At 40.5% G+C, this 27,911-nt stretch overlaps 1 protein-coding gene across 1 annotated transcript in view; it reads left to right on the forward strand.

Annotated features, from left to right (window-relative positions):
• LOC129169822 (ephrin-A5b-like) overlaps nucleotides 1-27,911 on the forward strand; it is an 86,085-nt gene that overhangs the window by 48,494 nt on the left and 9,680 nt on the right. The window contains exon 2 of the mRNA XM_054756655.1: nucleotides 24,060-24,352. Coding sequence (XP_054612630.1) covers nucleotides 24,060-24,352 — 293 coding nt within the window. The remainder of the gene's footprint in view (nucleotides 1-24,059; nucleotides 24,353-27,911) is intronic.

Genomic DNA, 27,911 nt, shown 5'->3' on the forward strand with positions numbered 1-27,911 from the left:
CCTATTAGCAAGAAAAGAAAATGGAGACTGGAACCGGAAGTCAGCTCCACCATCTGTCTATGATGTCATCAGTAGTTGACTGTAGTTGTTTGCTAACACAGTTATGCCACTAGTCTGATTTTCTTTTGACCACGGCTTCAAAATAACCCACAACAGAGGCAAAGACAGTTGCAAGTGTCCGAATTTGGATAAAGAAGTTAAGAAACACGATTCCATTCGAGAAATAACACGAAGGTGGTGTCCGAGTCGATCTCGCTGCCACACTGCCGTCTTTGCCAACAATGACGTCTTCAGTCAAAGTAAAAGTCACATTAAAAGTTCATTTACCCCTTTCATTCGTCATTTATATGCATTTAGAAGTGTTTTCTGCATTTAAAACTATATTTGTAAAAATATAAAAACGTGTTTGGTGTTAACATTGTGGAATTTCTAGAATTATTATTAAAATTTCGCTTATTGTAGGCTATTTTGGGAACCTTTCCCCCGCGATAAACGAGGGGACACTGTACTGTAGGTGTAGTACATAAGTATGTCAGGTCTGATTAAAGACCAATTTTATTGGACTTTACCATGACCTGAATTTAATCGATTATAAGCATGAGTCTTTGCCAGCCGTGAGAAAACACGCCCCCATCAGTCTCGAGACCAGTGATGGATGCACCCTCAGGTCTGGGCATGTCTCACACATCCATCCACAAAAGCACGCTAGCACAATGTTTAACAAATGTGTTTCCTCCAATCTTCAAGCACTTGAATACACACGCAAGTCCACACCCATAGCATACACATTGAGTGGTCCGCAAAGCCACCTGTGTGTACGGTAGTGTCCGAGCAGTTTGCTTTACCTGACTGATGATGGCTGCGACTGTCAGGGCAGCAGATAGGCTTTGTTAGAGTGGATTAGCCCCCTGCAGCCGCACACTCGGGTTACGCGCCGGGTTAGGCTCAACTAGCGCCTAATGACAGAGAAACGGAGCACTCTTTGACCTGTAGGCGTTAAACTGAGACCTCTTCTCAACTGAGATGACCCGACGGTGCAATCGGACAGGTTGCATGTGCCGTGTGATGTCTTCACTCTTATAGCCACTCGCAGACAGGTTTTCCACGTGAATGACCTTAAACCAGCGAGGAATGAATGTTATCAAGAAGAAGTGATCGTCGTCAATCGATATCTATCCGTCCATTTGTTTCCATGCGATTGGAACGGCTCCCAGTCAGCTGCTGAAAGCATCCCTGTCTATGTAATTGGCTGTTGTTCACACGGTAAACACTATCTGAGAAGTGTTGAGCCTCTGAAGTGTTTTTGTGTGTGTTTTAGCGCAGTGACAGCCGAGTGAAGCGTGCACGCTGTGTATTTTGTGACGTGTGTGTGTAATTTATGTGTGTGTTGATCCAAGTCTCAAGTAATTTTAAACTACAACTTTCTATCCTTTTTCTATTTAATTCAGCCAGATTTTGATTGTTGTGGTCATGCAAACAAGGGAGAGGGTCTGTACCGGCTGCTCCACCCCACTTGCCAATACTTGCTTGAAGAAATGGTGGAAAATGACTCACTATGATGATGAACTTTACTTGGTCGCATTTTTAATTGCTTTATGGCCAAAGATGTGCAAAAGGGCTATCGTCCGTCATTTTTATATCTCAGACCCAGCTTTGCTTTGTGTCCATCACCAAGACCCACATGATATTTTTAGCTGTAAAGGTTTCACACTCTGTTCTCTCAAGGCACCTGATTCAATTGCATTACAATCCAGAGGGCCGCAGTTATCATTCCAGATTAGAATAATACACTGCGTCCACAATTATTGGGCTATTTGCATTATTGATTTTTAGTTTTATTATTTACCAATTACAGTGCCAAAATGTTAATAAACCTCAAACTTGAATATTTAAGGAAGTGAAAGTGAGGTTTGGGCTTTTGTTGAGACTATCTCTGTGTGCACAGTTATTAGGCAACTATTAGTGTGCAGAATTATTAGGCCACTCAAAGAAAAACTAAATTATTCCCATCTCACTACTTTATTTTCATTTTTTTTAAAGTCAGAATGATAAATAAACAACACAAAGTTTACAAATAAATATTTCTGACATTTCCAAAAATAATTCAGTGACCATTATAGCCAGCCTTCTTTTCAATAAATTCATCATTTGACCATCAACGTTTTGTGCAGCAGCAACCGAAGCCTCCCAGACACTGTTCGGAGAGGTGTACCTTTTTTCTTCAAGGTAAATCTTACGTTTAAGGGCCCGCAGGTACTCAATGGGGTTTAGGTCAGGTGAGCAAGGAGGTCATGTCATTATTTTTTAAGACCTTTGCTAGCTAGCCACGCAGTGGAGTACTTGGATGCATGAGATGGAGCATTGTCCTGTGTAAAAATCATAATCTTCTTGAAAGACGCATACTTTTTCCTGCACCGCTGTGTGACAAAAATTGGCTACTGCCTAAATAATAATAAATATTACAAGAAGAAAATGTGTAATGATTATTTCAGAAGAAAGAATAAACATTAACATCATTTAACAAACAAGAAAGAGCAAAGAGAAAGAAGGTCATACTAATAATACGCTTTTTCACCTACATCGCAAAGCTGAGTCACAGTTTTTTCTTGAAGTATATATAACTTGTTAGCATGCCTACTTGTGTTGCTTTACAAAATATCAAAGTAGCCCTTGCATCCTTTCGTTGTTCACTATGTGGCTCTTGGTGGAAAAGTTTGGACACCCCTGATGTAAGACGAGCGATGACTGTCGAAGCAAGGTTTTGCTTTTAAGCACACAACTACGGTGCATTCAAGAACCGCCAAACAAAGTGTGAAATCTCAACACTTGATGAAACATTGTCAGTAAAGCATAAAAATGTAAAAACGGCGGGCTTTTTCTGACAGTTGTACATGCATGCTGCACATTTCACTTGTATCATCACATGTATAAATTATTGCTCACTTATAGTGATAACGATATTTGATTTCTGGAAAAAAAAGGATTATTTCTGTGAAAAAAAAAAAAAATCCTGACGGAAAATCAGAGAAATTGCAGGGTGATGAATGCTGAATTGCGAATGTAGAGGGATCTACTGTATAAATCAAATAAATAAATAAAAAATGCATCCATCCATTTTCTATACCGCTTCTTCTCTTTAGGGTCGCGGGTAAAAAATACCTACCTAACAAAATAATAATATAATGTACATTCTTTTTCCAGTTTCTCATATATGAGCACGAGTACTAGTACTAGTCGCCCTCTCTGGGTCGTGGTCATAGTTCAGAGGCTCCTCCTCCTAAGTGGGCAGTGGTGACGTCTTACAGACAATAGGCAACCCGTGACATCTCTCCACTTCACTGTCTGTGGCACCATTTGCATATCAGTGCAAGCAGACAGAGTGGCTTCATATACCATCGCTGCTCAAATTGTTCAACCAAATCTTTAATTTTATTCCAAAAAAATGAGAGCAGAGGTAGTATTGCGGGCGAAAAATAACACTAACATGTATATCCAGCAATTATGGCACACCAAGAGATACACTGTCCAACAGGAAAACCTGTTGTCATAAAAATAAAGGTCCCAACCATCCCAGAATGCATTTGCTGCGCTTCCTTGGTCCAATGGCTTGGCTAATTAGTTCTAATTGGTGCACAGATCAAACTTGTGGCTCTTTTGATAACCAGATGGCCTTCCCCGCCCCTACCTCTTCGGGTTCAAACACAACATGAGAGGAAGGATGTACATTAAGGACCCAAGTACTTAAAGTCATAAAAAATAATGACAGCTGATGATTGCAAGCAGCCACAATCCAACCAGTGCTTCAGTCCATTATGTGGGAGTGATCGTTTCTTTTTACAGCCTTTCTAATGATTATAGATGAAAAAAGATTGCACACAAGATGACGCTGCTCTTTCCAAAAGGTGATAATGGTGGTCAAAAGCCATTTAGGACAAGGGAGTGGGGATAGTGATGGTAGCTTATGTGGACATGAAGAGAAAGATAGAAAGTGGCGGCAGCCTCTGATTGGAAGAGCAATCTGAGCATCGAAGAAAGCGATAGTATAAAATGAGCATAGATGAAAGGTTAAGATGACCGATCCACCCCACTTTTCTCTTTTAGCCTCCCTTGGGGGGGGTAGATGAGAGATGAGAAAGCCTTTCATTCAATGAACAGCACTGAAATGAATATATTTAGGTATCGTTTTTTTCTTTTCTTTCCTCCTCTTGCTCTTTTCATATAAATCTTTAAGGTCCAATTATGCTGCATAATAAGATATAATACATCCATCCAGCCATCCTTTTCCTATGCCGCTACCTTATCATCAGCAGAGACACATTATTGCAACAAAAGTATGTGTTTTGTACATTCAACAACAAAATAAACGCAACACTTTTGTTTTTGGTCTTTCATGAGCTGAACTCAAAGATTTGTTGGCCACAATAAAAGGCCAGTCTAAAATATGCACTTTTATCACACAGCACAATGCCAAGTTTGAGGGCGCGTGTAATAGGCATGCTGACTGCAGGAACGTCCACCAGAGTTGTTGTCTGGATATATAATTAATTCAATCTGAATTTTTGGTATGCAAACACTGAAATACTTTGCATAGTTTTGCATTATAGGGACAGGGTCCATAAAACGGAATTTGAACTGAGATCAAATAGCTGCTGAAGTGTGGAATAAAGGCTCGACAGAGGCCGGAAACACAACATTGTAAAGCAAAAAGACATTTCTAAGTACAAATAAAGGCTAGACTGTTTTGTGTACTTAAAAACTTGTGGTTGGTACGTAGTTCACATTGAAATGTAGTCACTGTGATTGTACTGTGGTACTTACTTACCAAAACCTCTTCATCTGTACTATTCTACCTAGGATTTGGTCCCTGAGAATATTTTCAACTGTGGAGTTTATACAAAAAGCAGTACACAATATAAAGCAGCCTCACTTTGGATGCTCCTGCAGTACATGACTTTTACCGAAAAAAAAAATAATGTCCTAATCCTAGCCACTTGAAGTTATTGCATCTGCAATTGCTGAAAGAAACGTTTTCAAAATGTAGCATTTTCAGCCCAGCATGGCCGCTATGTTTATGGAGTGTGTCTCTACGGGGGCAAGTTCTTTTAACGTGTGCCTCATATTTGCATGGAAATGGGTAGAGGAGTCTCATGTAAAATGGTCCAGTTGGAGCCTCCTACTATTCAATATCCTGCAAAATTACATTCTAACGGCAAAGTTAAATGCATTTATTTATTATTAATTGTGTAGTTTGGTCATTCCTACGCATGACAAACATAAACATTTGGAAATGGTTAAAGTGGATTTTTGGAAACAGAGGATTTACATGTTACATGCTGCATATCCTGGAAAAGCAACAATAGCAGCAAACACCCACGTACTGTATATGCTGACAACGGGGATTGAAAAGACATTTTTGGATAAGAATGTGCAATGAATATGCATGCATCTAGTGTATCTTTTCAAAGTAACATCTGCCACTACTGGCTTGGCACGACTGTGTTTCATTAGTTTTTGTTTTTGATTGTTTTGACCACATTGTCATTGTAAAACTTTTGTATGCTAGAATGTTGCCATGTCAGCATGCCCTTGATCTTGCTTGTCTGCATGCTAGTTCAGGGGTGTCCAAAGTGCGGCCGGGGGGGGGGTCATTTGCGGCCCATGACTGTTTTTTTATCGGCCCGCGTCACATTCTAAAAATATAAATGAGCAAGAGAACTAAAAAAAACAACAGCAAAAATGGAAAAATCATCAGTAACTGTACAACAAGAAAGTCAAGATATTGAGAGAAAAAAAGTTCTACTATAACGAGAAAAAGTTGCAATTTACGAAAATAACGTCACAATATTATGACGAACAATAACATAATTTTAGTAGCATAAAGCTGAAATAAGCACGAAAAAAGTTTTTTTTTAAGTTGTAATATGAAAAAACAAACAGAGTTGTAATTTTTGGAAAATTTAGGTTGCAGAAAAAGTTATAATCTTATGAGAATAAAGTCATGATTGACAAACATGCAAAAAAATAAGAAATCAGGAAGAAATCATGTATATACACATATATATATATATATATACTTGTGTGTATATATATATATATATATATATATATATATATACAGTATATATATATATAAACAACAGAAAAAATGTGGGAAAAAGCAAAGACCAAAATTCATAATAATAATAAGCTTTTTCAAGTATATCATAAAGCTGACATGTTTTTTGTTCTTAGCATATCTACATTTATATATACATTTATATATACATATTTTTTTTTACATATTTTGGTTTCCCTTGCATCCTTTCATTTTTGAGCATGTGGCCCACAGTGGAAAAAGTTTGGACACACCTCTTCTCGTTTCTAGTGCGGCACTGGCGATGCTGCCACTCACTGTCAGAAATGGGAAGGTGAGAGGTTTGTTGCGGTGTCGACAGCAGACGAGTATCTCCTCTCCAATAACAATTACATCAAGTGGTGTTAAACGAGGCGGCACACAGTTCAGAGGCCGAGGGTAATCGCTGCAGTCTGCTTCCCTAAAAAAAAGTAAGCAATAATAACGGGCAGTGTGGAGGATTCTATTCCCCCTCCAGTTTAATTTAACCCAGGCGCACAGTGGTACTGGGAAAAAGGGAAGGAAAAGCAAAAACAGACATTTGCTGACTTAGAGATCGTCAGAGAAAGAGATACACATGTCCTGTGTTCTCTAAGGGATGGAAAGTTGGCCTGCGGTGAGGCGATCTATCAACAGTGGTTCTATCGCTCCTTTATGGCCCTCTCCATCAGCACATCCAGCTGTAAATCCTTCCTCGAACTGACATGCATCTGCTGACATAGTTACTTTCTAGTCATTTCCAAAGCCGTTTTTTTCATCTACGTGAGGGTGACACTCAACATGGTGAGGAAAGGGCCGAGCCGGGGTCATTTGTTCACTTCACGGATGAGACTGAGTGGCTGGGAGTACACATGACCTTTCTTGGTGTTTGGTTAAATGTTTGGATTCTGCATTGCTCGATGTGAGTGATAATTTTTGATATTGTTTTTGACCAGTCTTTCCTGTGAGAGCAGTTTAGCTTGTCATGGAGCCAGACTTCTGCTGTGGCCTGTACACAATAATACGAAATGAACTGTTGTGGGTGGACCGGGATTTTCTGTTTTTTCTCCTTAAATTGTATTTATTCACAAATTCGTTTTTTTGTTTGTTTTAACATCCAATTAATTTCGGACAACCACAGAAGGGTTTTAAATTGGGCGCTGTCTGGTCACCCTCACTCACGTTCACATTATAATGAAGTGTCTGAATGGCTTGTAATTACAACTCCGTCCAGTAGATGACCTTGTAACTCTGACTAATCAAAACAATGCAAACAGACGTCAAACAGAACGACAGTCGGATGGCGAACCAAACATGTAGCAGGTAAGTTAACGCCCAGCAACAATGAGCTATCATGTTATGTGGGTAACAACGACAAATGGCTAACAACAAACAGGTCATTTTAACTGTTTATTATATTTACAAAGCGCCCGCAAGGCATGCTGGGTGCTGTAGCGGCAACTCCCCTCGACGCTACGATGTACAGTAATACCTCGCGACTTTGCTCTTCGAATCTATCAGCTTCACTCTATTACGGTTTTACTGAATTTATAAACCATATTGTTTCATGGTTGAATAGGCCTGGTAATAAAAAATATGCATATTTAAGCAAATTTTAAGCTGTTTTTCAAGCATAAAAATGGCCCAATGAACTAAAATACAAATATAAGGCATTCAGAAGACACATTCATAAACACTGATCATATGTAGTATTCTACACTGGTCACTAGGTGTCAGTAATGTTACTGTAATGTTCAGACTTGATCCGCGGAACATCAGACTTTTATTTCAGTTTGGAATTATGTCACAACAGGCACAATAATCCCGAACACGGGCTACTGTTGCGGGCGGAACCCACGCCAAGCTAACACTCAACTCTGAACCCCTGACATCACTTTCTGTCTGCCCCCCACTCAGCTCCCCAGCACTGTAACACATTTACAGCAACACACGTGAGCACAATAACATGAACACAATAATAATGCTCTTAAGGGTCATCACATGACATTGATGAGACAATAGCCGTCACAGGAAATATTGTACAGAACAGGAAGTTATAAAAGAAGAACAAGAAGGAACTTTCCCAATGTTAAGATGTGTTAGTCTATATTATGTCTTATTTATGTCTTATTATTTTTTATTATGTCTATATTGGGTAATATGAGTGTAAAGGTGACTCTTGGGGTATTATTTAATGTCTAGAGGGCTCTAATAATGTAAAAAAATGTATTTAGAAGGAAGTAAACTTGTTGTGCTACGCCCTGTGCTCTAACTATAAAATATTTGATTTATAAATAAGGAATTCTACTTGGCGGAAGTTCACTTATCACAGTCGGATCTGGAACCAATTAACCACAATAAATTTGGGATTATTGTAGTGAGATATTAGATGTACTGTACAATAAAAAGTACGTTATCTTTAGAATCAGCGCAAACTTACATGGAGCCCTGGATACATTAGTAATGTTTTTTTCTTATTCGCCCATGCGTGACACGCACATACACTAAAGATAATATTAGTGATAATATAACAGAAATTGCCTAGTCCTTGCCTCGTTACGGATTCATGGCACACAAACTTCTTTAGCCCCTGCTGCCTTCATGTCGGAGTGTATATACATTTGTAGCTACATAATCACATATTATGGCAAGTCTCTCAGGCGCATTTATGTTCAGTAACAGTGGGAATTCATTTCATATGCATTGAAATTTGCCCCAAAAAAGGCAAAGAGTTGCTCTGTTACTGACTGCTGTGCACATTGGGGAATATGTGAATGAGGAACCTCCACCAGCGGTGAACTCAAATGCCTCAGCGGGTGTGAATATTAAATACACCCTGTTATGACGGAGCTTATGTATCCAAGCCGAGGACTTTTAAAGACACTTGTGCATGAATCTGAGCCGGGCCTCAACTTTTAGCGGTATGTGCAGATCAGAGACGGACTCTGATTTGCCGACTGATGGACGAGACTTTGACAGACACCCTGTGTCAAGGGAACGGGCTCTGTGATGTTGTGGGGCCCTGCTGGGGCAGATTGAGGAGACCAGGTGGCGTTTCAGCTTGGTACTGGCATGCGGGGCACTTCTATGTTTAGCGGTTACATGATGTTACATGTGCTGTTTTTCTGAGCCTGCTGTGGGAGGTGAAAGGGAAGACGCTGCGGCTACTAAGTGGTTCTCAGTGGACATTTTAGACATATCTTTTGTATTTAGACATCAGTTTAATGAATGAATCCAGGCATTTTGGTCAATTTTGTGTGCTTCCAACTTTTCTGTTCCTTGACCGTGGCCCAGTGCACAAAGCAAGGTTCATACATACATTTGTAATTGTGTGGAAGAACTTGCAGAAAACCCTGACCTCATACAAATCAAACACCTTTGGGATGAACCAGAACAGGGACTGTGCTTTTCGTCCAACATCAGTGACCTGTGACCTAACAATGGCTCTTCTGAAAGAATGAATAAACATTCCCACGGACACACTCCAGAATCTTGGAGGGTCCGAAATGGAAACTTGATTTGTTCTTCCATTTTCACTATGGTAAAACTGCAAATAACTCCCTTATATTGTAGGGAAGCAACACAATCACACCACTCTTTAAAACAGGGATACAGTTACGTTTTCGGGAGATTCTTGTTCATTGATGTAAAAGTCTGAGGTGTGACAGCTCGTTTCCATAAATTTTTATGTTTACGTTTTAGTTGGAAGTCAAGGACAGCATTGCTAAGTGACCCTCACCATGCATGTATTAACAGCTCTCTGTTTCGACTCCCTCCCGATCACCTCTACTACGCTGCGATAGATTACATCGTTGTGTAAATGGCATAATTGGCCATGTTTGTGTTTGTGTTTTTAAACCTTATTAACATTAGTGCATGAAGTTATCGACTTACAGTTAAAAATGGTTAAAAAGAAACTATAATAAAGTGTCATGGGCTCCATGTAAGTGTGTGCTGATTTTAAAGATCATGTTTTATTAGAAAAAGGCTTGATCGAGTGATATTACTCAAACAGAGAACAATAGTCCGCAAAAGTTGCTTATGCATGTAGGTTGTGGTTTTATGGACAATGTAGTGGCAGCTAGGCATAATATAGCGAAGTTTGAGGTGCTCAATGAAACGCTTAAACCCGACATTACTCACAACCGACGGGGCTGGTCATCCTTTCTGTTATAGCTAATGACTCGGGCCATCCCGTGGTAGTTTCCTATGTGATTACGCTTCATATTCGCGATGAGGTTAGTCGAATTAAAGGTCCCCGGTTCTGTGCCGTCATGGGAAACTTGTGCATGACAAGTTTTACAGTCAATTGTATTGTCTCATGACTGCCACGGCAGACATTACTCCTGCTGCTTGCTGCTATGTTAGCAAACACTGTTGGTAGATAGGCGTGCCTGGATGGAGTCTGGATTCGATCGCTTATATCGGAGTGCTAATATCAGAGATTTGAGATGCAGGTTGATATAATCCGATATTGTTGTCACTGTATTTGATGACCATCTGTCCGTTTGCACCGTATTGCCAAGCTACTTGTTGGCCATCGCTTGCAAATTGGGAAGCACCTTTCTTAAACAAGCTGAAGTACCTGTGACCATGCAGAGTTACATGCCATCTAGTCTATGGAGTTGCAACGACAAGCCATTCAATTAGGCCTATTATTATGTGATTGGGAGTGAGCGCGAGCAGATAGGCCAAATATTTAAAAAAATAAATGGCAGGCTGCTAATAATAAATGAATGCATGCGAAACCCTGTAATATTTCACATAACGATGAATAAACATTTGCATTATGTGACATTAGTTGTTTAAATTAAGCTTTTATGAAAGGGTGTAGACCCATGCACAGGACCTAGCGGATCTCTACATCACACGTGCCCTTTTCCAAAGCTCCCAAATTTTCTCACGTCAGTCAGGCTTTTTGTTGCACATTCCTTCACTTCTCAATGGTTCATTTGCCACTTTCCTGCCCGACTCTTCCCAATCATACCTCAGATGTTGTCATCCCCCCCGCCCCCCGTCTCGTTCCTCATCTCTTCTCAAAATCTCAAGCACAACAATCTTTCAGGGACTTTTTTTTCCAGATCTCCCCATAGAGCACCTATTACTCAAGCAGTCAGCACTACCACACTTTGAAGTGTATGAGACCTCACTCGTGGATAAGTGCTGGTGGTATATGTGTGTGTGAGTATGTGTGTTTGTGTGTAACCTGCGGTATGTGTGTGTGTGGCTGCTTTGCAGGCTTGTCATGGGCGGGTGATTGAATCCAGACCTTGCGGGTTCCTCTCTTTGCCGCCGTCCCCTCCTCCCCTGGTTGCGGGTTCAGAGTGTGCAGGGAACAGCAGCAGCAGGAGGGGCGGGCTGGGGCTCCCTGGGGTGCAGTAAAGTGATAGCAGAGGCCAGGGAGCTTGGATCGCCCCTGGGGAGGAAGGTCAGGGGTCTGAGTTTGCAGCGTGGCGATCAGGGCCATGCTAGTCAAACACACTTCAGGTGTGAACTAGTGTGTCCATGTGTGCCTCAAAGTAGTCCTTGTTTTCACCACGTTTCACATTTCTATTCTAAATTACCTCAGTTGACTTAATCTCATTTCATTTTTTATCATTTTTATGTGCTAATCACCTTTTTCTAATGTCAGATGTTTATCTTCATTAGAGTGGGACGATATGGACCTTAGCATGTATCACGATATTTTGGGGATTTGTCACGATATGATGATATAATTAAATTCAGCTGAGCCTTGTATAAAAAGCTACAAACCTTAACCCATATAATTAAAAATAATTCAAAGTAAGCGTACCTATGGCACTGTTTAGATAGTGTCCAAAGCAAGCCACTTTATTCCAGTTGTTACTTTCACAATAAGAGATCCACTGTCAGTCGTTCCACACACTTGTTCCTTCTCATCTAAGTCCTATTCCTGGAGAAACACCTTCAACTCACTTGCAATGTTTTCACCTGTGTTCCTCTGGGGAAAAAAACTTGTCTGGAGACTCCCAAGTCCAGTCACTGATTATGCAGTGAACCGTGAGGCTAATACAGTATATTGTTGAGTCGCTCGGCTACTCCATATGTCTGTAGTACAGATATCTGATCGAAACCAAACCACTTCCATATTACAGAGGTCCCTCCCCGTTTAGCAGTTTCTTCGTCTGTAGCCTCTGCTTCTCCTCAGCCTTCAGCCATGCTCATTTTCTCTCTTTCGTTGTTTTGTTGTTTGCTCTGCTTTCGCCGCCACCGCTGGACCATTCTGTGGTAGACGTGCGGCACCAATACAGTGCGCCGCGGTGCGCAGTCGCGGGAAAAAGATGTCATCAACTCTGCTTTTATGTATAATTTATAGCGGTATAAGTCATTTTCTTATCATTGGAAGAATTTATACCAGTATACCGGTATATAAAACCCTAATCTTTGCACATGCCAATACTTGAACCTGAAGTATCTAAAAATAGTGTCTTAAGAAAGATGGCCAAGCATTGGACCGTGTGCGGCAGTGAATGGAGCCCATTACATATATTAACAGACTTTTAAACTTAACCTTCCATCCTTCAGCAGATGTGATGTACAGCGTTAAGGTCAGTCCATCACCTGCGCTCAGACACGGACCAAAGACTAGCTCTCAAGCTGAATAATGGACTGTCACTAACCCTTGACCTCAGCTCACAGTCTTCGGCGTCAGATCAATATCAGCATGCTGAGCGGCACTCTTCGGCAATTTTTGATAAGTTGTCTGTCCACACGGGATCGTAACAGGAAATATTCCTGACACTGTGTCAAGAATATAAAAGGTATAGTTCGGAATTTTTGACATGAAGTTGTATGACATCCCCATCAGCAGTGTAGGCATCAACCGTGACCCCCCCCTCCACCCCCCCCCACTTTGTCCCGTGAGCCGAGTTCTGCTCAGATTTCGGTGATGACGAACGTGGTTCCGGTTAGTTGGCGGAAGAGTTTGGCTTTTCAAAACAATATGCGTTCAAAAGAGTAATACATTTGCATTACAATAATGCCTCCTTGGAAAAATCACAATCGCTCGGCGTTACTTTCTTTCCCGTCGTATCATTGAGCGCTGTCGCCTGTTTATTGTTGTGTATGAGATCCACAGTGTTTACATGCGCGGATGAGCGGGAGTCTCACATCACAGCGGTCTTCATCTGCTGGGGAACATTGATTTTAAAGATAATGTACACGTCATTATACATGTTATATGTCACTATATATCACTATGTTGACTATATTTAATGACCAAGTCAGCTGCCTGCTTTTTCAGGCTTCTGATTGGACGAGATGCGCATGACAGCTGGTGAATGCGCTTTCATGCGGATAGAATTTTTTTTTAAACGTCACCGATCTGGAGGGAGGTTTTTTTGTCTTTGTGCGGACATGGTTTTGGAGGTTATTGTTTGTGCCCTCGCATTCCTAATTTGAATTCATCTCATTTATTAGCACACTTGCAACCAAAACGTGATGGTGGGACTTTTTTTTTACACGGCGTCCCGCAGTTACGTTGGCATTAAGAAACGTGCCCGTGTGTGCCCGAGCTCCTGCGTTGTTGCATGTAAACACTTTCTGGTTTGAACACTGTTGGTCAAAGCGGCGGCTCCCTTTGGTCTGAACATTGTATTGCTGTAAACTGCTGTTATGGCAACCGCAGCAAGCATCTTTGGTACAAAGGGGGGTTTATGACTCTGGCTTTTAGCCCCCTTGAGGTTTTACATCAATTGAATGACAGCACCCTGCTGTGTGTGTGTTTGTATGTGTGTTGAGTGACACTAACCCCATGCTGCTGTTGCGGCTTTGACCTCCCTGACACCAGAGTAGCGTTGTCAGTAATAAACCCGCTGGACACACTTGTCTCCTGTGACTTGAATTTTGTAATTTTGTTTTTGATTTGAAAATGCTTTTTCTTTATTTTACGTCCAAGTTGGTGTTTTACAACTCTTTGTTTATCAGTGATGAATTTGCCCTCTATCAGCTCTAACAGTGTCAAGTATCCTCATTTAAATTTAAAACACGTTTCCCATTCGTTCCTACACCACCACATATTAGGCCCGCCGCAATTAGAGTCGGTGCTGCCTGTTCGCCCTTGCTCATAAACACATTATAATGGGACTATCTGTGTAACTCCATTTCTTAACACACCTCATACGCACCTGGTCTGCCAGAGAATAAGAAGAGGTAGAAGAGGGATCAGTGTTGCCAGACCCCTCTAGATACCTTTTTTTTTTTTTTTTTAAAGTACAACTCAACAAATCTAGTGCGACTTTTGGAGACTAAAACAAAGAGACTTTATTATTAGTAAAAAAAAAAAAAAGAAAAGAAAAGATGGATATTTAACCAAATTGTAATTTTTTTGCCTTAATTAAGCACCTTCATGCATTAAAATGTCTCAATGAACTAAAATACTAACATAAGGCATTAAGAAGATGCATTGAAAGACAATGTGATGATATGTAGTATTCTCCACTGGTCACTAGGTTTCAGTAATGTTACTGTAATGTTTGGTGAGACATACAAGAACAGGACTTGATTGCCGGAGCAACAAGTTTTTATTGCAGGGTTGAATTATCTCACAACAGGCACAATAATTACTAAAAATGGGCTACTTTTGCCGTAACCCACGGCAAGCTAAAATTCAACTCTGAACCCCTGACGTCACTTCCGGTCCACCCCCAACTCAGCTCCCCTAGCGCCGGAACACATTTACAACAACACACACGAGCACAAGGCTCATTTATGTCTTAAATGACTTATCTCCTCTTATTGTGTCTATTATATTGGGTAATACGAGTGTAAAGGTTACTATAGGGGTGTTATTTTATGTCTAGAGGGCTCTCATAATGTTAACTGTATTTGGAAGGTTGTCAAGGTCAGGTTTTCTATGCTCTAACTATGAAATATTCCCTTTATAAATAAGGAATCCTACTTAGCGGAAATTCACTTATCACTGGTCGGGTCTGGAATCAATCAACTGCCATAAACAAGGGGTTACTTACTGTACTGTATATACAGTACCAAATTATGCAAATCAGAAGATGACACCAAGATGCCAAATTTGACATCAGGTTTAAATAAAAAATATGACTTTCAGGCAGTTGATGAGTCTTCTTATAAATGTAATAATATCTCATGCTATTACATTTTTTCTATTCTAAATAAAGACTTCATCATTTGATATTTATAACATTGTATGATGTCATGTAGATTATGTAATTCGTGATTGACATGAAAATGATTTTGCGAACTGTAATTATACAATACACAGACAATAGGATGAAGCAAACAGATGGAGATTAGTTTATATACAAAGCTTTACATCGCACATAACACAGTGCGACTCCAGCTGTATTGAAAGAGCAGCGATTTGCACAGTGAGGACCACCGGCTTCCATAAACAGACAGTGCTTTTACATTCTTCCTGTCTGTTTCCTCTCACTCTGTTGTATTTTTTAAGTACCTTAGGTGCCTTCCCATAAGCAGAAATGTGCTTTCAATCTGAGACCAATTATTCACCTCCTCTGGCTTTGTTCCCAGCAGAGAGAAAAAAACAAAACAAAAAAAGCTGTCTATACTTTACTGGCTCAATTTTCCCATCTTTCTGCTGTCAGCTCCCCATCGGACTGAGTCCCTCGACAGGCATATTGTGTTTAAAAACAGTGTGTGTGTGCGCATAAACGAGAGCCGACAAACAGATGTGTGTATGTAATTAGCTAACTCAGTAATAATGACTCTAACTTCCCTGCAGCAATGCTACGAATTATGGGACATGCAAAAAGAGGAGGGAGGGTGATGGAGACTCCTGACCCTCGGGGCAGATGGCCAGACCTCATTTAGTGACATCATGTCACAACCTTTGCCTCTGTTCCCTTTTTGTACAGGGTGCCCCTTAGTGGGAAAGCCAGGGAGCTCATTTTAAAGGTTTTGTCTGTGAACATTTTTTTTCCAATAGATGAGTAGCAGGCGGCTAATTTCCATCTCTAGTCCTCAAAACACACTTCATAGTCACCACCTGACATATATTCATACTCACTACACATGAAAGACAGCATAAGTGATGCAACACCTAGTATTATCATATACAATAAAATGACAGCATATTAGGGGTGGGCGGATCGATCCAAATATCGATAGTATTGATACCCCGGTAGTATCGATGTTTTTCAGTTCTCGTCAATGTTGTTTTCACAAATATCCATGTTGCTCATATTGTGACATGGTTGCATTGTGTTAAATTTACATATTTATATATTGTTACTGTTCACAAATAATTGGCAATAATGGCCTTGTATTGATACCAAAATTGGCAATATGACCATGCTCTACAGCAGGGGTCGGGAGCCTTTTTTGCTAAGAGAGCCAAGAAAGCCACATATTTTAAAATGTATTTCCGTGAGAGCCATGTACAAATAACAACAACTGACAATACAACTAAATATGTGCATTATTAAGCATGACCAACAATTTTAGATTATAATAAGTCTCTGAATTTAGTCTTTTTAATAACATTATTATATTGAAGCTAACCAATAATAAATACTGTGAAATATTTCTTACCATTAATGTGACTTCTGTGCTTGCGGTAGAACATGGATGGATGGATTAATGTGCATAAAGATGTTTTATATTTTGAATGTTATTTTTAACACTGTGATTTCTGTCAAATAAAATTACAACAGAAAAAATAGTATTGTGTTAAAGTCAGAGAGCCAGATGCAACCACCAGAAGAGCCACATCTGGCTCCCGAGCCATAGGTTCCCTACCCCTGCTCTACAGCATATGCAATAACATACGCTCACATTCAATTCACGTACAACACGATACAGCTTGTGGCAAGAGTATATACAGCACATCACAAACAAACCCTTAGGCAATTATTATTGTTTAAAAAGTACTGATGCTACAATGTATTGTTTATAAAAAGCCTATTCTTGAAGCCTATGCATTATAAATTAATTATTCCTTATTCCCCTCTTTCATAGTTTTAATAGAGAAGACAGATTTCCTTGGTGGAACCGTAAGACACACATGACTGTGAAGGAGTAAATCATTTGTGAGCACTACCTTTGTGAGGGTGTTTAGACAGGAGTTTAGTATCTCTTCCTTTATTTCTTGGAAGAATCCTGGGAAGCGGTTCCTCAATTCTAGACATGAGGAAAACAACACGAGAGTTATCGTTCTTCTCCTTTTGCCTTTGTCCCCTATCTCTGGATCAAATCAGCGTTTTACACCAGAATGCTTTCCAGCAGGGCGCGTTTAATGCATGGTAAATAAAAGCTAAACATTGTCTTTCCTCCAATTCACTTTATTGTTTACTTTTTCTGTAACTTTCCAGTTCCTTGTATTTTCCTTTTCTCACTCCCTCTGTCCTTTCCTGCTCGCTTTTTTATCACTTCCTACAGCATCTCCCTCCCCAAATGCACACAAACCAAACACTGTTCACTTCTCTCCTTACTGGCTCCGCCATACCTTAAAGGTGCCAGGCCAACACAGCAGAAGGGGATAAAGAAAGCAAACAAGGAGGGGAGCTGACTGAAAAGAGGGATTATCCATAGTATGTGCTTTGCTAAGAGCTCTAGTTACAGATTTATTGATAAGCCCCTCTTACTAGCTGAGGGTCATTCAACCAAGTATGGATCATTAATCCCCCTGACAAATGGATTTAGGATGATAGTTTTTTTTTTATTTACCAAAGGCTTATTATGATATAAAGTGCTGAACTTTGGTGATGATGGCTGTTGCTGTCATCACCTCCGCCCGCACATTCCCTCAGTTGAAATCGCCTCTGAAGTGGTTAATGAGTCACCAGGTTGCCACAAGCAACACAACCACTTAAAAACACCGACTTTAAATTTGCTTGTCCACCTAATAATGAAGGTTATATGAAGAGTTGAGGGTTGTTACAAATGCCAAAACACTTGTACGCAATACATCACAGTTTAGCAAATTTGGGAGAATATAAACCTCTACAAGAAAATACACTAAAAATCCATATGTACAACATAATAGATGTACTTTGTCAGATTTTGCCAAAGTAGAAATCATCATTCTGACCGTCTTAGGCACCGCCCATACAGAAAGATGTTTGGTTTTACCCTGCATCCACGCAATGCCAGTGTTTTTATAAGATACATTTGACATGACTCTCAGTCAACATGTTCTTGGAGTTTTTAATACTTTGAAAGCGACTGTAGTGGTAGGATTACACAGCACTACATATTGTCAGTTTACGTCTTTCAAAGTGAAGTGTTCACAACCAGGAGGCGTCAGAAGAGGCTCTCCATGGCACTTTCGCTTGCCATGACTCCCTCTAGCCAAAGGCTGGTCTGCACTGTTTTTGTCCACCTGGACCACTGCTCGCCTCGTCTTTTCATCCACTTTTAGATACAATCTAAAAACGGGTGAAGCTGCAGCGTAATGCCGAATGCACACTTCCTGTCCCGCATTTCTAGTGTGTCCTGTGTGGGAAAATATGCTACGCCTTTGTGCCGACCCAAAGGTTCCATTCCGAAAAATCAGATTACAACTAAATATTCTGTTACTCCCCTAGTATATAGTTTAGCGGTTCAAACATTGCTCCCTCTGGCTATCGCGGTTTTAAAAAAAATAATTCATGAATTGCTGTTTGGTGGTTGACTATGTTCTATTATTACCTACCTGTTATTAGTCAAAATATGTGGAAAGACAAGTTAGATGTAGTATTCTGTTCACTAGGCATCAGTAATGTTACATTGATGAGACATTACCTTACATCACATTACCTTAACTTGCAGCCAGTCCAACATGACATAGTGAAAAGAAGTTCTCCTCCCATTTTGTGTGGAAGTGGTATGTTTTTGGCTTATGGCCCATTCTGTTTCAAACCTATTCTTAAGTTTAGAATAAATAAATTGGTTAGCCAGTTAGCTTGGTAGCGTGCTATTGTTAATGCGGGGGCCGTCTCTTGTGGGACTTCAGAGATCCTATAGCCTATGCATACGCAGTGCGCAATGCCGTGTAAACAAAGTTAGCAGTATTGCCGGCGCGTACGTCTGTATGTCAGATTCATGTCAGACCAGCCGTCCTGTCAAGTGGCAATGGTAATAGTGAGGATGGATGATAGGCTGGTGTCCACTTTTTTTTTAACATCACGCGATCGAGTATAATGGTGACGATAGTGGAGTTATTTCATGTCTACAGGGCTTTAATAATGTTAAAAAAAATGTTTCTGAGAAAGTCATAGACAGGTTTTCTGTACTCTAATTATGAAAATATTCCATTTATTAATATTGAATTCTACTATCGCGGTCGGGGCTGGAACCAATTAAATGTGACAAACAAGGGATGACTGTACTACACAGTTTTCAGTTGGTTTGTGTTTCTCTGTGGACAGGAATATCCCCTCATATGATCCATTGTGGAGAGATAACTTTATGAAAACAGTAATAGAAATGTTGCCGTCATGGTTTGCTTGTGTGGACGGGGCCTGACTTTGTTGCTTATGGCTTTATATTTGAACCTTATATTGAACTCATTGGTGTGTCTGTGTAACCGGCAGTGATTCACTTTTACATCTGTATTTGATGACCCGGGAGGAAAACTGGACACGGTGGGGGGTAGCGGATGTTCTTCGGGCAAAGATAGCTCAGATCAAAGTAGACCCACCAGAAAAAAGACTGTGATCAGCTTCCTCTTAAATAGAAACCAAAAGACAGTTAAAGCATAAATGCTGTCTATTTGAACACATCTTGAGTCAGTACATCTTTAGCAATATTTCATTTCTGTTACTCAACAATCTCCACAATGTCTTTATATGGCCATCTTGCCAACATGTATTGTAAATAAGAGCCTATTTTGTATATTTTAATGTGGTAGTCTAGCCTAGTATCGTGTCACACCTCACACTAAAGTGATACTTCAACTGTAAGACATGTTTATACTAAATTTCTGTTTTAAAGTTACACCCAAGTTGCAGTGTCAAAACAAATGTTCACTCGCGGCAAGAGATTGGAAATGTCCAGTGATCTCCCCGAGCTATGGTCAGTTGTTGTGCTGACCTTCTTTCATCATGGATTTTCTTGTTGCCAATTATATGATCTGAATGGACGACAAGTCCCCCCAACCCTTACTGACAATGCATTTTGGGATTTTCATAAGGCTGTCCATCATGAATCACTCCTCCCCGGGTGAATAAGAAAGTAATAAGTAGGATGATCCACCATGTTACTTCCCTATTCAGCCATTTCCTTGTCATATCTTTCTATTGTCTCTGTTTCCTTTGAGGCATTCGGCTCTTTGTTGTGGTAGTGAGATATTTTCTGCCTCACAATGGAATTTGACTTAAGTTGTCAAATGTCTGCTTACCGAAGTATTCCCAATGGCAAAAAATAATATAAAAGCCCTGGACATTTTAGTCAGAACAACTTAATTCCATGCTTGACTGCTAGAGGCAAGGATGGCCTCTGACTGTTTGACTTCTCATTAGATGGTGCCGAATGCATTTGTATTCATCGGGGAAGTCAGAATTGTTCACTGGAGACTGATTTGTAAAGCCTGTTAAAATTAGTGAGTAAACAGTGGCCCCACTCCAGACACGATCTGGGTCTGAATACAAAGTGTCATCTTCGCTTTCAAAAACGTGTTTCCACCTTTCTGGTAGAAAGGCATTAGTTGTAAGTTCTTCTCTGAGCCCTCAGTAACTTGAGTGGTTGGATCTGGGTCGGGTTTGATGGACAGCGACTGACACTAGCAGGGTTGAAGCTGACAAAGAGCGTTCGTTAAAGACACGGCTGGACAAAGCGAGACCATCCACTGCTGCTGGCTGAGGTCGTGATGCCGTGAAGCTGCTTGACCTCTGCTAGTCATAATATCAGCAAGATGCTCTGACACTAAGGCTTTGGGAGGACATGCTGTGCCTCCCTGGAACCAAAACCCTGGAAGGGGTGGGAGTGTGGTGGAGAAAACAAGGTCTTTGGTTTCACATTTGTCTAGTTATAATTATAGAGAGAGAGAAAAAGATTAGAGCGTAGCTGATGTTGCCGCAAGACACACATCCGCTCATCTGTGGCCCTCTACAAAAAAACTTGAAGATGGTCACTAATCCTGCAGCACATTTACAATCTGTGCAGCAACAACCTGATACCCTCAATACCCCCCTTTATGCTACTCACGTCTCCCTTAGCCCCTACATGTCAGCTGCAACAGCTGTGCATCAAACATTTTCCTTTCTGCTTTCACCTGGTTACAGATCAGCTGACTGCTCCGTCTGCTACCGTTAACATGAAGCAGGATTTACCTCATTATCTGACCTGAAGCCAGCCAATTCCCGTCCTGCCTCGCTAAATAAACCTGTTGTGTTGTTTGACAACCTTGTCGGTTCATCCTACTGCAGTCTTGAACACAGTCACCACCCTGACCCCCACCCCGCTTCATGACTTTTGTGTCAATGAACAGAGGTGGAGTATTCAAGACGTCCGTAGCATGTCAGTGATACTGATCCAAAGACCATTAGCAGCTATAGTGACACAACCAGGCTGCCGTTATGGCTTTAATCGCATACGCTAAAAGCCTCACATATGCAACCTTATACGGCACCTCTGGGAATATATGTTTACAAGCGTTTTCCTCTGGAATGAATACCTGTCGTATCCTTGCTGAGCTTTTTTTTCCCCCCATCTCTTTTCCACACAATTTACATTATAGGTTTTAGTCTCTTTCAAAAAACCCCGCTTCAAGCTGTCATATTTGGTTAGTGAAAGTCACGTACTAAAAAGGGATCCTCTTATAACTCCTAAAGGCTCATGCTAACCACACGATTAGCCCTATAATCACTATGGGACCTTAATTTCTCCACCAGCGTACAGTAAGTCATCACTACTCAGACATTGATATACTGTATAAGTTTGGACTGATGAATGGAGGGATACAGCAGAGACTCGCAAGCAGTTTGAGTTGATTAAGTCTGGCATTATGAAATTCCGGAAACAAAATAGGCTGTGTACACTGTAATTCTGTTGGAATATTAGTCTTGTCATCAAGCTTTATGATGTCCCACCTACAGAATGCAAAATAAATCCCGCTCTAATGGTATGCAATATCATGTTGCATGTAGCATTATTGCTTACGCAGTAAAACACGGCGGCTCTGCCTGAATCATCAAAAATAAAAAAATCAGAGTCAGGCCATCTCGTTGAACATCAGTCAACTGTGCGATTTTCTAGATTAATGGACAAACGTTCCCAAGTACAGTCGTCCCTCGCTCCATCGTGGGTCGAACATCCCTCGCTTACGGTTTTTCAAAAATAGATTCATTAATGATTGCTGTTTCATGGTTGACTAAGGCCTTTAATTAGTCCAAAAAATGCATATTTAAGCAAATGTTTTGTATTATTGGGCTAAATTAAGCATTTTCAAGCATAATGAACTAAAATACAAGTACACTAAGTCCCCAACTAACAAACACAGTTGGTTCTAGACGATCGTTCTTAAGTCGAATTGTTCTTAAGTAGGGGAAAAGGTAATATTACCAATGATGTAGGTACTACATGTACGTGTATACATATACAGTATATGCGTATGTATGTAAATGTGAGTTTGAATGCAGTAGTAATATTAAACAAGGATAATTAATGAAAGAACAATAATAAAAATGATATAATAATATGTAATGATAAATGTTATTTACCTTTGAAGAGGAGTGGTCGAGCATACGTCGTTGTGGTGGAGTTGGAGGAGGAGTTATTGAAAAAAAGGACAAATCGTCGTCGTCGTTAGACTCTTCTAAAAGAGGTAGTGTTCTGTGGGTGGTGCAGAATTAAGCAGGTCTGTTAACTCTTCATAAACTTTAATCACACGCTCTGTCCGGGTTGTACAATTTAGCTTTCCATTTAGCTTTATCTCCCCAGCGTCTAACTCTTCCTCTGTTGGTTTCATTAGCTCTAAGGCGTCCTCTGTTGGTCCCATTAGCAGTGTCACAGTGCCCTCTACTGGTCAAGCATGTACAGTAGCAGTATAAATACTAATTGAGCGACTACAAGGCAAAATAAAATAAAATATAGACCAGTCGGCTTGTGTGTTCGCTAGTCGGATGTTCGTAAGTTGGGGACCTAGTGTACAGTTTAAGGCAATACAAGACATTGATGTACTGTAACCTACACTGGCCGCGGGGTGCCACTCGTAACATGTACCAGACTTGATTGCCAACGACAGGCTTTTATTATGTTATAATTGTTTATCTCACAACAGGCACAATAATAACATAATAATAATAACAATTGTTTTCAAGCTACAAGCTACTGTTGTGGCCGTACTCCAGCTAAAACTCAACACTGAATCCCTGACGTCACTTCCTGTCCACACATTTTTTCTTATTATATCTACTATATTGGGTAATATGAGTGAAAAGGTGACTAAAGGGGTGGTATTTCATGTCTAGAGGGCTCTAATATTGGTGCAAATTGTATTTAGAAAGTTATAAACAGGTTTTCTATCATCTAACTAGGAAAATATTCAATTATATTAACATTGAATCCTACTTTGCTATAATTCACTTATCACGGTAGGGTCTGGAACCAGTTAACTGCGATAAACGAGGGATTACTGTTTTTGCCTGATATTGTGAAGTCTTCTCAGAATAATGTAAGCTGTTCGGCCATGTCTAATGTCTCGGTTCACTTTGAACTCTTATACAGTAGGTGTAATGACTAATGACCATATTGTGTTAGACAACTTGGTACTTGTTACACTATTTTTAAGGCTTTGACTCGATTACTTTCTTGAGTCTCCCTACGGACTTGACTTGAAAACATCGCGGTTGGTAAAACCCTAGAATCCCACAATGCAGTATTGTAACGCAGTTCAGATTCACACACACTTGAAAAAGATGATTTGGCGACAAAACAATATGTTCCAACCAGCTCCGGTGTTGTCATGCTTTACTTTTGTGTTCCACTCCTTCTAAGGATACTAACATTTAGTTTTTTTATCTTTTTTCTTTAGGTTTTACCGGGGGGATTACCACATTGATGTCTGCATAAATGATTACCTTGACGTCTACTGTCCGCATTACATCAGCCCGGTGTCAGATGAGCGGGCCGAGCGCTACGTCCTTTACATGGTGAACTACGATGGCTACAGCTCATGTGACCACACTGCCAAGGGCTTCAAACGCTGGGAGTGCAACAGGCCTTTGTCCTCAAACGGGCCACTGAAGTTTTCGGAAAAGTTCCAGCTGTTCACACCATTCTCATTAGGGTTTGAGTTTCGTCCTGGCAGAGAGTACTACTACATCTGTGAGTATAACAATTTTTGTACCTACAGTAGGTATTTGAGTCATTGAAAGAAATCAGCATAAGGAATTCTGTTCTATCATAATTTCTAGTTTAGACCTTCAGTGGTTTTAGCCTTCTTTATTTTTTGACAATATTGTGCTTGTCATGTTGTATTATTCTTAAAAAATAAGTTAGCCATTTTTAACCTCTTTAACCCTAGGCCATTTTGCTGAAAAAATACATTTCCACAATAAATACTTTTTCTCTACATGCATTCTCAGGGCATTGAATTGATTGCAACTGGACTGTTCAAGCAGTCCTGTTACGATCAATTCAAAGCCCTGAGAGTACAATGACCTGGATTAATGAGAATATTCACATTTGGGTTTGATGCCCTCACAATGGTGCAGAAATATGAAAGGCTCAGAAAGTAACCTGAGATGTTTTGCTCGGATGAGAGGCGAAACGTCTTCTAAGACAACTTGCACAGTCTATTTGCGATCGATTGAATACCCAGAGAATACAATGGCTTGGATGAATGAGAACATCCACTGATATATTTCTCTGCATCTACAAGGTCTACATGGATGATCTTGGTATGAAAGACTCACATACTTACTGTAGATAGGAATATTTTGATACCTCTGACACTGGGTAAGTGCAAAGGCTGCTTGTTCAGTGAGTTTTAGGGGTAGAGGTATGATACTTTTACCATTTATATGATAGTTTTCAAGTTAGGCCAAGTATTTCACATTCGGAAGTTCATTTTATGAAATTATTCATTACGTTTGCTGGTGTCCGAGTGGTTAGCATGTTGGCCACACAGTCAGGAGATCGGGAAGACCTGGGTTCGAATCTCCGCTTGGGCATCTCTGTGTGGAGTTTACATGTTATCTGCGTGCGTCCGTAGGTTTTCTCCAGTTACTCCGGTTTCCTCCCACATTCCAAAAACATGCATGTTAGCTCAATTAGCGACTCTAAATTGTCCATAGGTATGAATGTGAGTGTGAATGGTTGTTTGTCTATATGTGCCCTGGGACTGGCTGGCGACCAGTCCAGGGTGTACCCCGCCTCTCGCCCAAAGTCAGCTGGGATAGACTTTAGCATACCCCCGAGACCCTAATGAGGATAAGCGGCATAAAAAATGGATGGGTGGATTTGCTAGTGTGGGAATGTTCACTTGTTTTTAACATTTGCTCATCCAGTGATGGGTGATTGTGATTGTGATTTTAATTGTGATTTTAGCTGACGTTCTTTTAGTTATTTATTGATATTCAGCAATTTCCACAGACACAATATCTGACTACTGTGAGATAAAAAACAATAAACTTACATCGTTTGTCACTTAGATAAGGGGCCGATATGCTGGTGTCTTACTAAATCCATACCTTCGAGTATATTTTCTCACATGGTTCCTACGTGTCCTGGAAAACCTGGAAAATGATTTACCAATTTTCCAGTCATGGAAACCGTCCATCCATATATTTTCAATGCTGCTTATCCTCATAAAAGTTGCCGGGGTATGCTGGAGCTTAGCCCAGCTGACGTTGGGCGAGAGGCAAGGTACACCCTGGACTGGTCACCAGCCAATCACAGGGCACATATAGACAAACAACCATTCACGGTCACACTCATAGCTATGGACAATTTAGAGTCTTTGATTAACCTAACATGCATATTTTTGGATTGTGGGAGTACCCGGAGAAAGCCCACGTACACGCGGGAGCACATGCAAACTCCACACACACAGATGCCCAAGCGGAGATTCAAACCCAGGTCTTCCCGATCTCTTGACTGTGTGGCCAACATGGTAACCACTCGGCCACCGTGTGGCCTCATGGAAAACATATGGAAAATAAAATAAAGGTCAAACGTCCTGGAAACAGTGAATTCATCACTGAATTTATGTTGGGAAATGATGTACCCTCCCCCGTCTTGTGAATGCAAATGGGTTCAACGTTATGTGCATACATGCTTGTTGTCCCCATGTCTTCTAGGCAACATTAAGGCACAGCGCTTCTCAGCATCCCCACGTGACGCTACCAGCCAAACAAATTAGCATTTACGCTTTGAGCAGTTCTGCAACCCAGCGCTTCCATTTGACTTTGTCACTAGATTTTGCTAGACTTTTTCGACCCCGTTAAGTACTTAGCGCCTAGAGACAAAACTGTAAGTTGAAAAATGTTGCTGGTATTGACCTTATAACTTGTCTCTGTAGCGCCTGGAAAAGTCATGGAAAATAATTTCTGGCAAAGAATGAGAACATTGTGTCACGTTGTGTTTTCCCAACAAAACATTCTTCACATTCCATCTTGTACAACCTGAAAGGTGTTGGACCTCAGGGTTTCCTCTGTAATTGGAAAATGTTGGCCTTTTAATGTTAACGAAGAAGCACACACGATAACTATCAACAAGCCTGGAAAAATATCTTCTCAGTGTAACTATTTTGTTCCGGTTCAGTGACAAAGAACCCAAAATACAAATCGCAAGGAGCAAATTACCTTCACTTTGTAGGTTTTGTAGGGAAGTGTTTTTTGTTGCTGACATGCTGAGCTCAGTTTTCTCCTCACGAAAACAAGCAGCTGGAAACTTGTTCAGCTGGTGATATCGCTGCCATGTGGCGTCAGAAAAGAAGACCCAAACTAGATACAGTGGCTCCCGTTGGTAGATTTGAGGTATTTTGCACTAACACTTCTGGTCAAAGACGAGTACAAAGAACAAAACACACGCTTTTGTGTGGTGATACTTTTGTTTCATTTGCAGCAAATCCATGAAAGTTTGCTGTCTCATAGCCTGTAATATGAATGAACTTGTATTTATGGAACAGTCTGGATGTACTGATGACTGCAAATGTAACCATGTTGATAATGGTGTTTGAGTGTATAACTCAGCACACAGTTAGTAGTGCAGTGATGGCTTAAGGTGTGACTGTTTTCTTTTTTTGTTTTGTTTCGACAAAGCATGAACATTTTGTTGTGATAAATGGCTTGAAATATGAAAATACCCAAGAGCCTTTGCGTAGTATGTTGCTGTTGAGAGGAAGCCAAGACAATGTGCTGTGATGCACCTAACATATATATACAGTATATATAAAAAAGTATGCATTACAGCTGCTGAATACCAGGAACAGGATTTTGTGTACCTGATGTACACAACTTTTGACGGGGGTTATGTCCGGGACCACCATCAAATCAACAAAGTGCGGAATCTCAACACTTGACAAAAAAAGTGACAGAAACGTAAAAATGGTGGCTTTTTTAGTCCATATTAGTCCAGACTGATGCAGTTTTATTTAAAAGACATCTTCTCGTTTCCACTGTGTTCACAGTAAACTATGTTTTAGCAGTTGCTGGTATTATTATGTATTAGTGTCCCGTTCCAAACTGTGTATTATTGTAACAATAGATGGGAGCTCATTGACACATTCAAGTTTGGTTTGGGATTTTGAAAGTGACATACGGGGGGGGATCATGTCCGCCTGCCTCAGTGAGACAGATACTCCTTTATCCTGCTCCACGGTGATTGTCACTACCCTCAGGCAGGGGGGAAGTGGAGGCGGAACCACGTCAAATAGATGACA

The sequence above is a fragment of the Dunckerocampus dactyliophorus genome, chromosome 17, assembly GCF_027744805.1.
Source record: "Dunckerocampus dactyliophorus isolate RoL2022-P2 chromosome 17, RoL_Ddac_1.1, whole genome shotgun sequence".
In the NCBI taxonomy this organism is placed as follows: Eukaryota; Metazoa; Chordata; class Actinopteri; order Syngnathiformes; family Syngnathidae; genus Dunckerocampus; species Dunckerocampus dactyliophorus.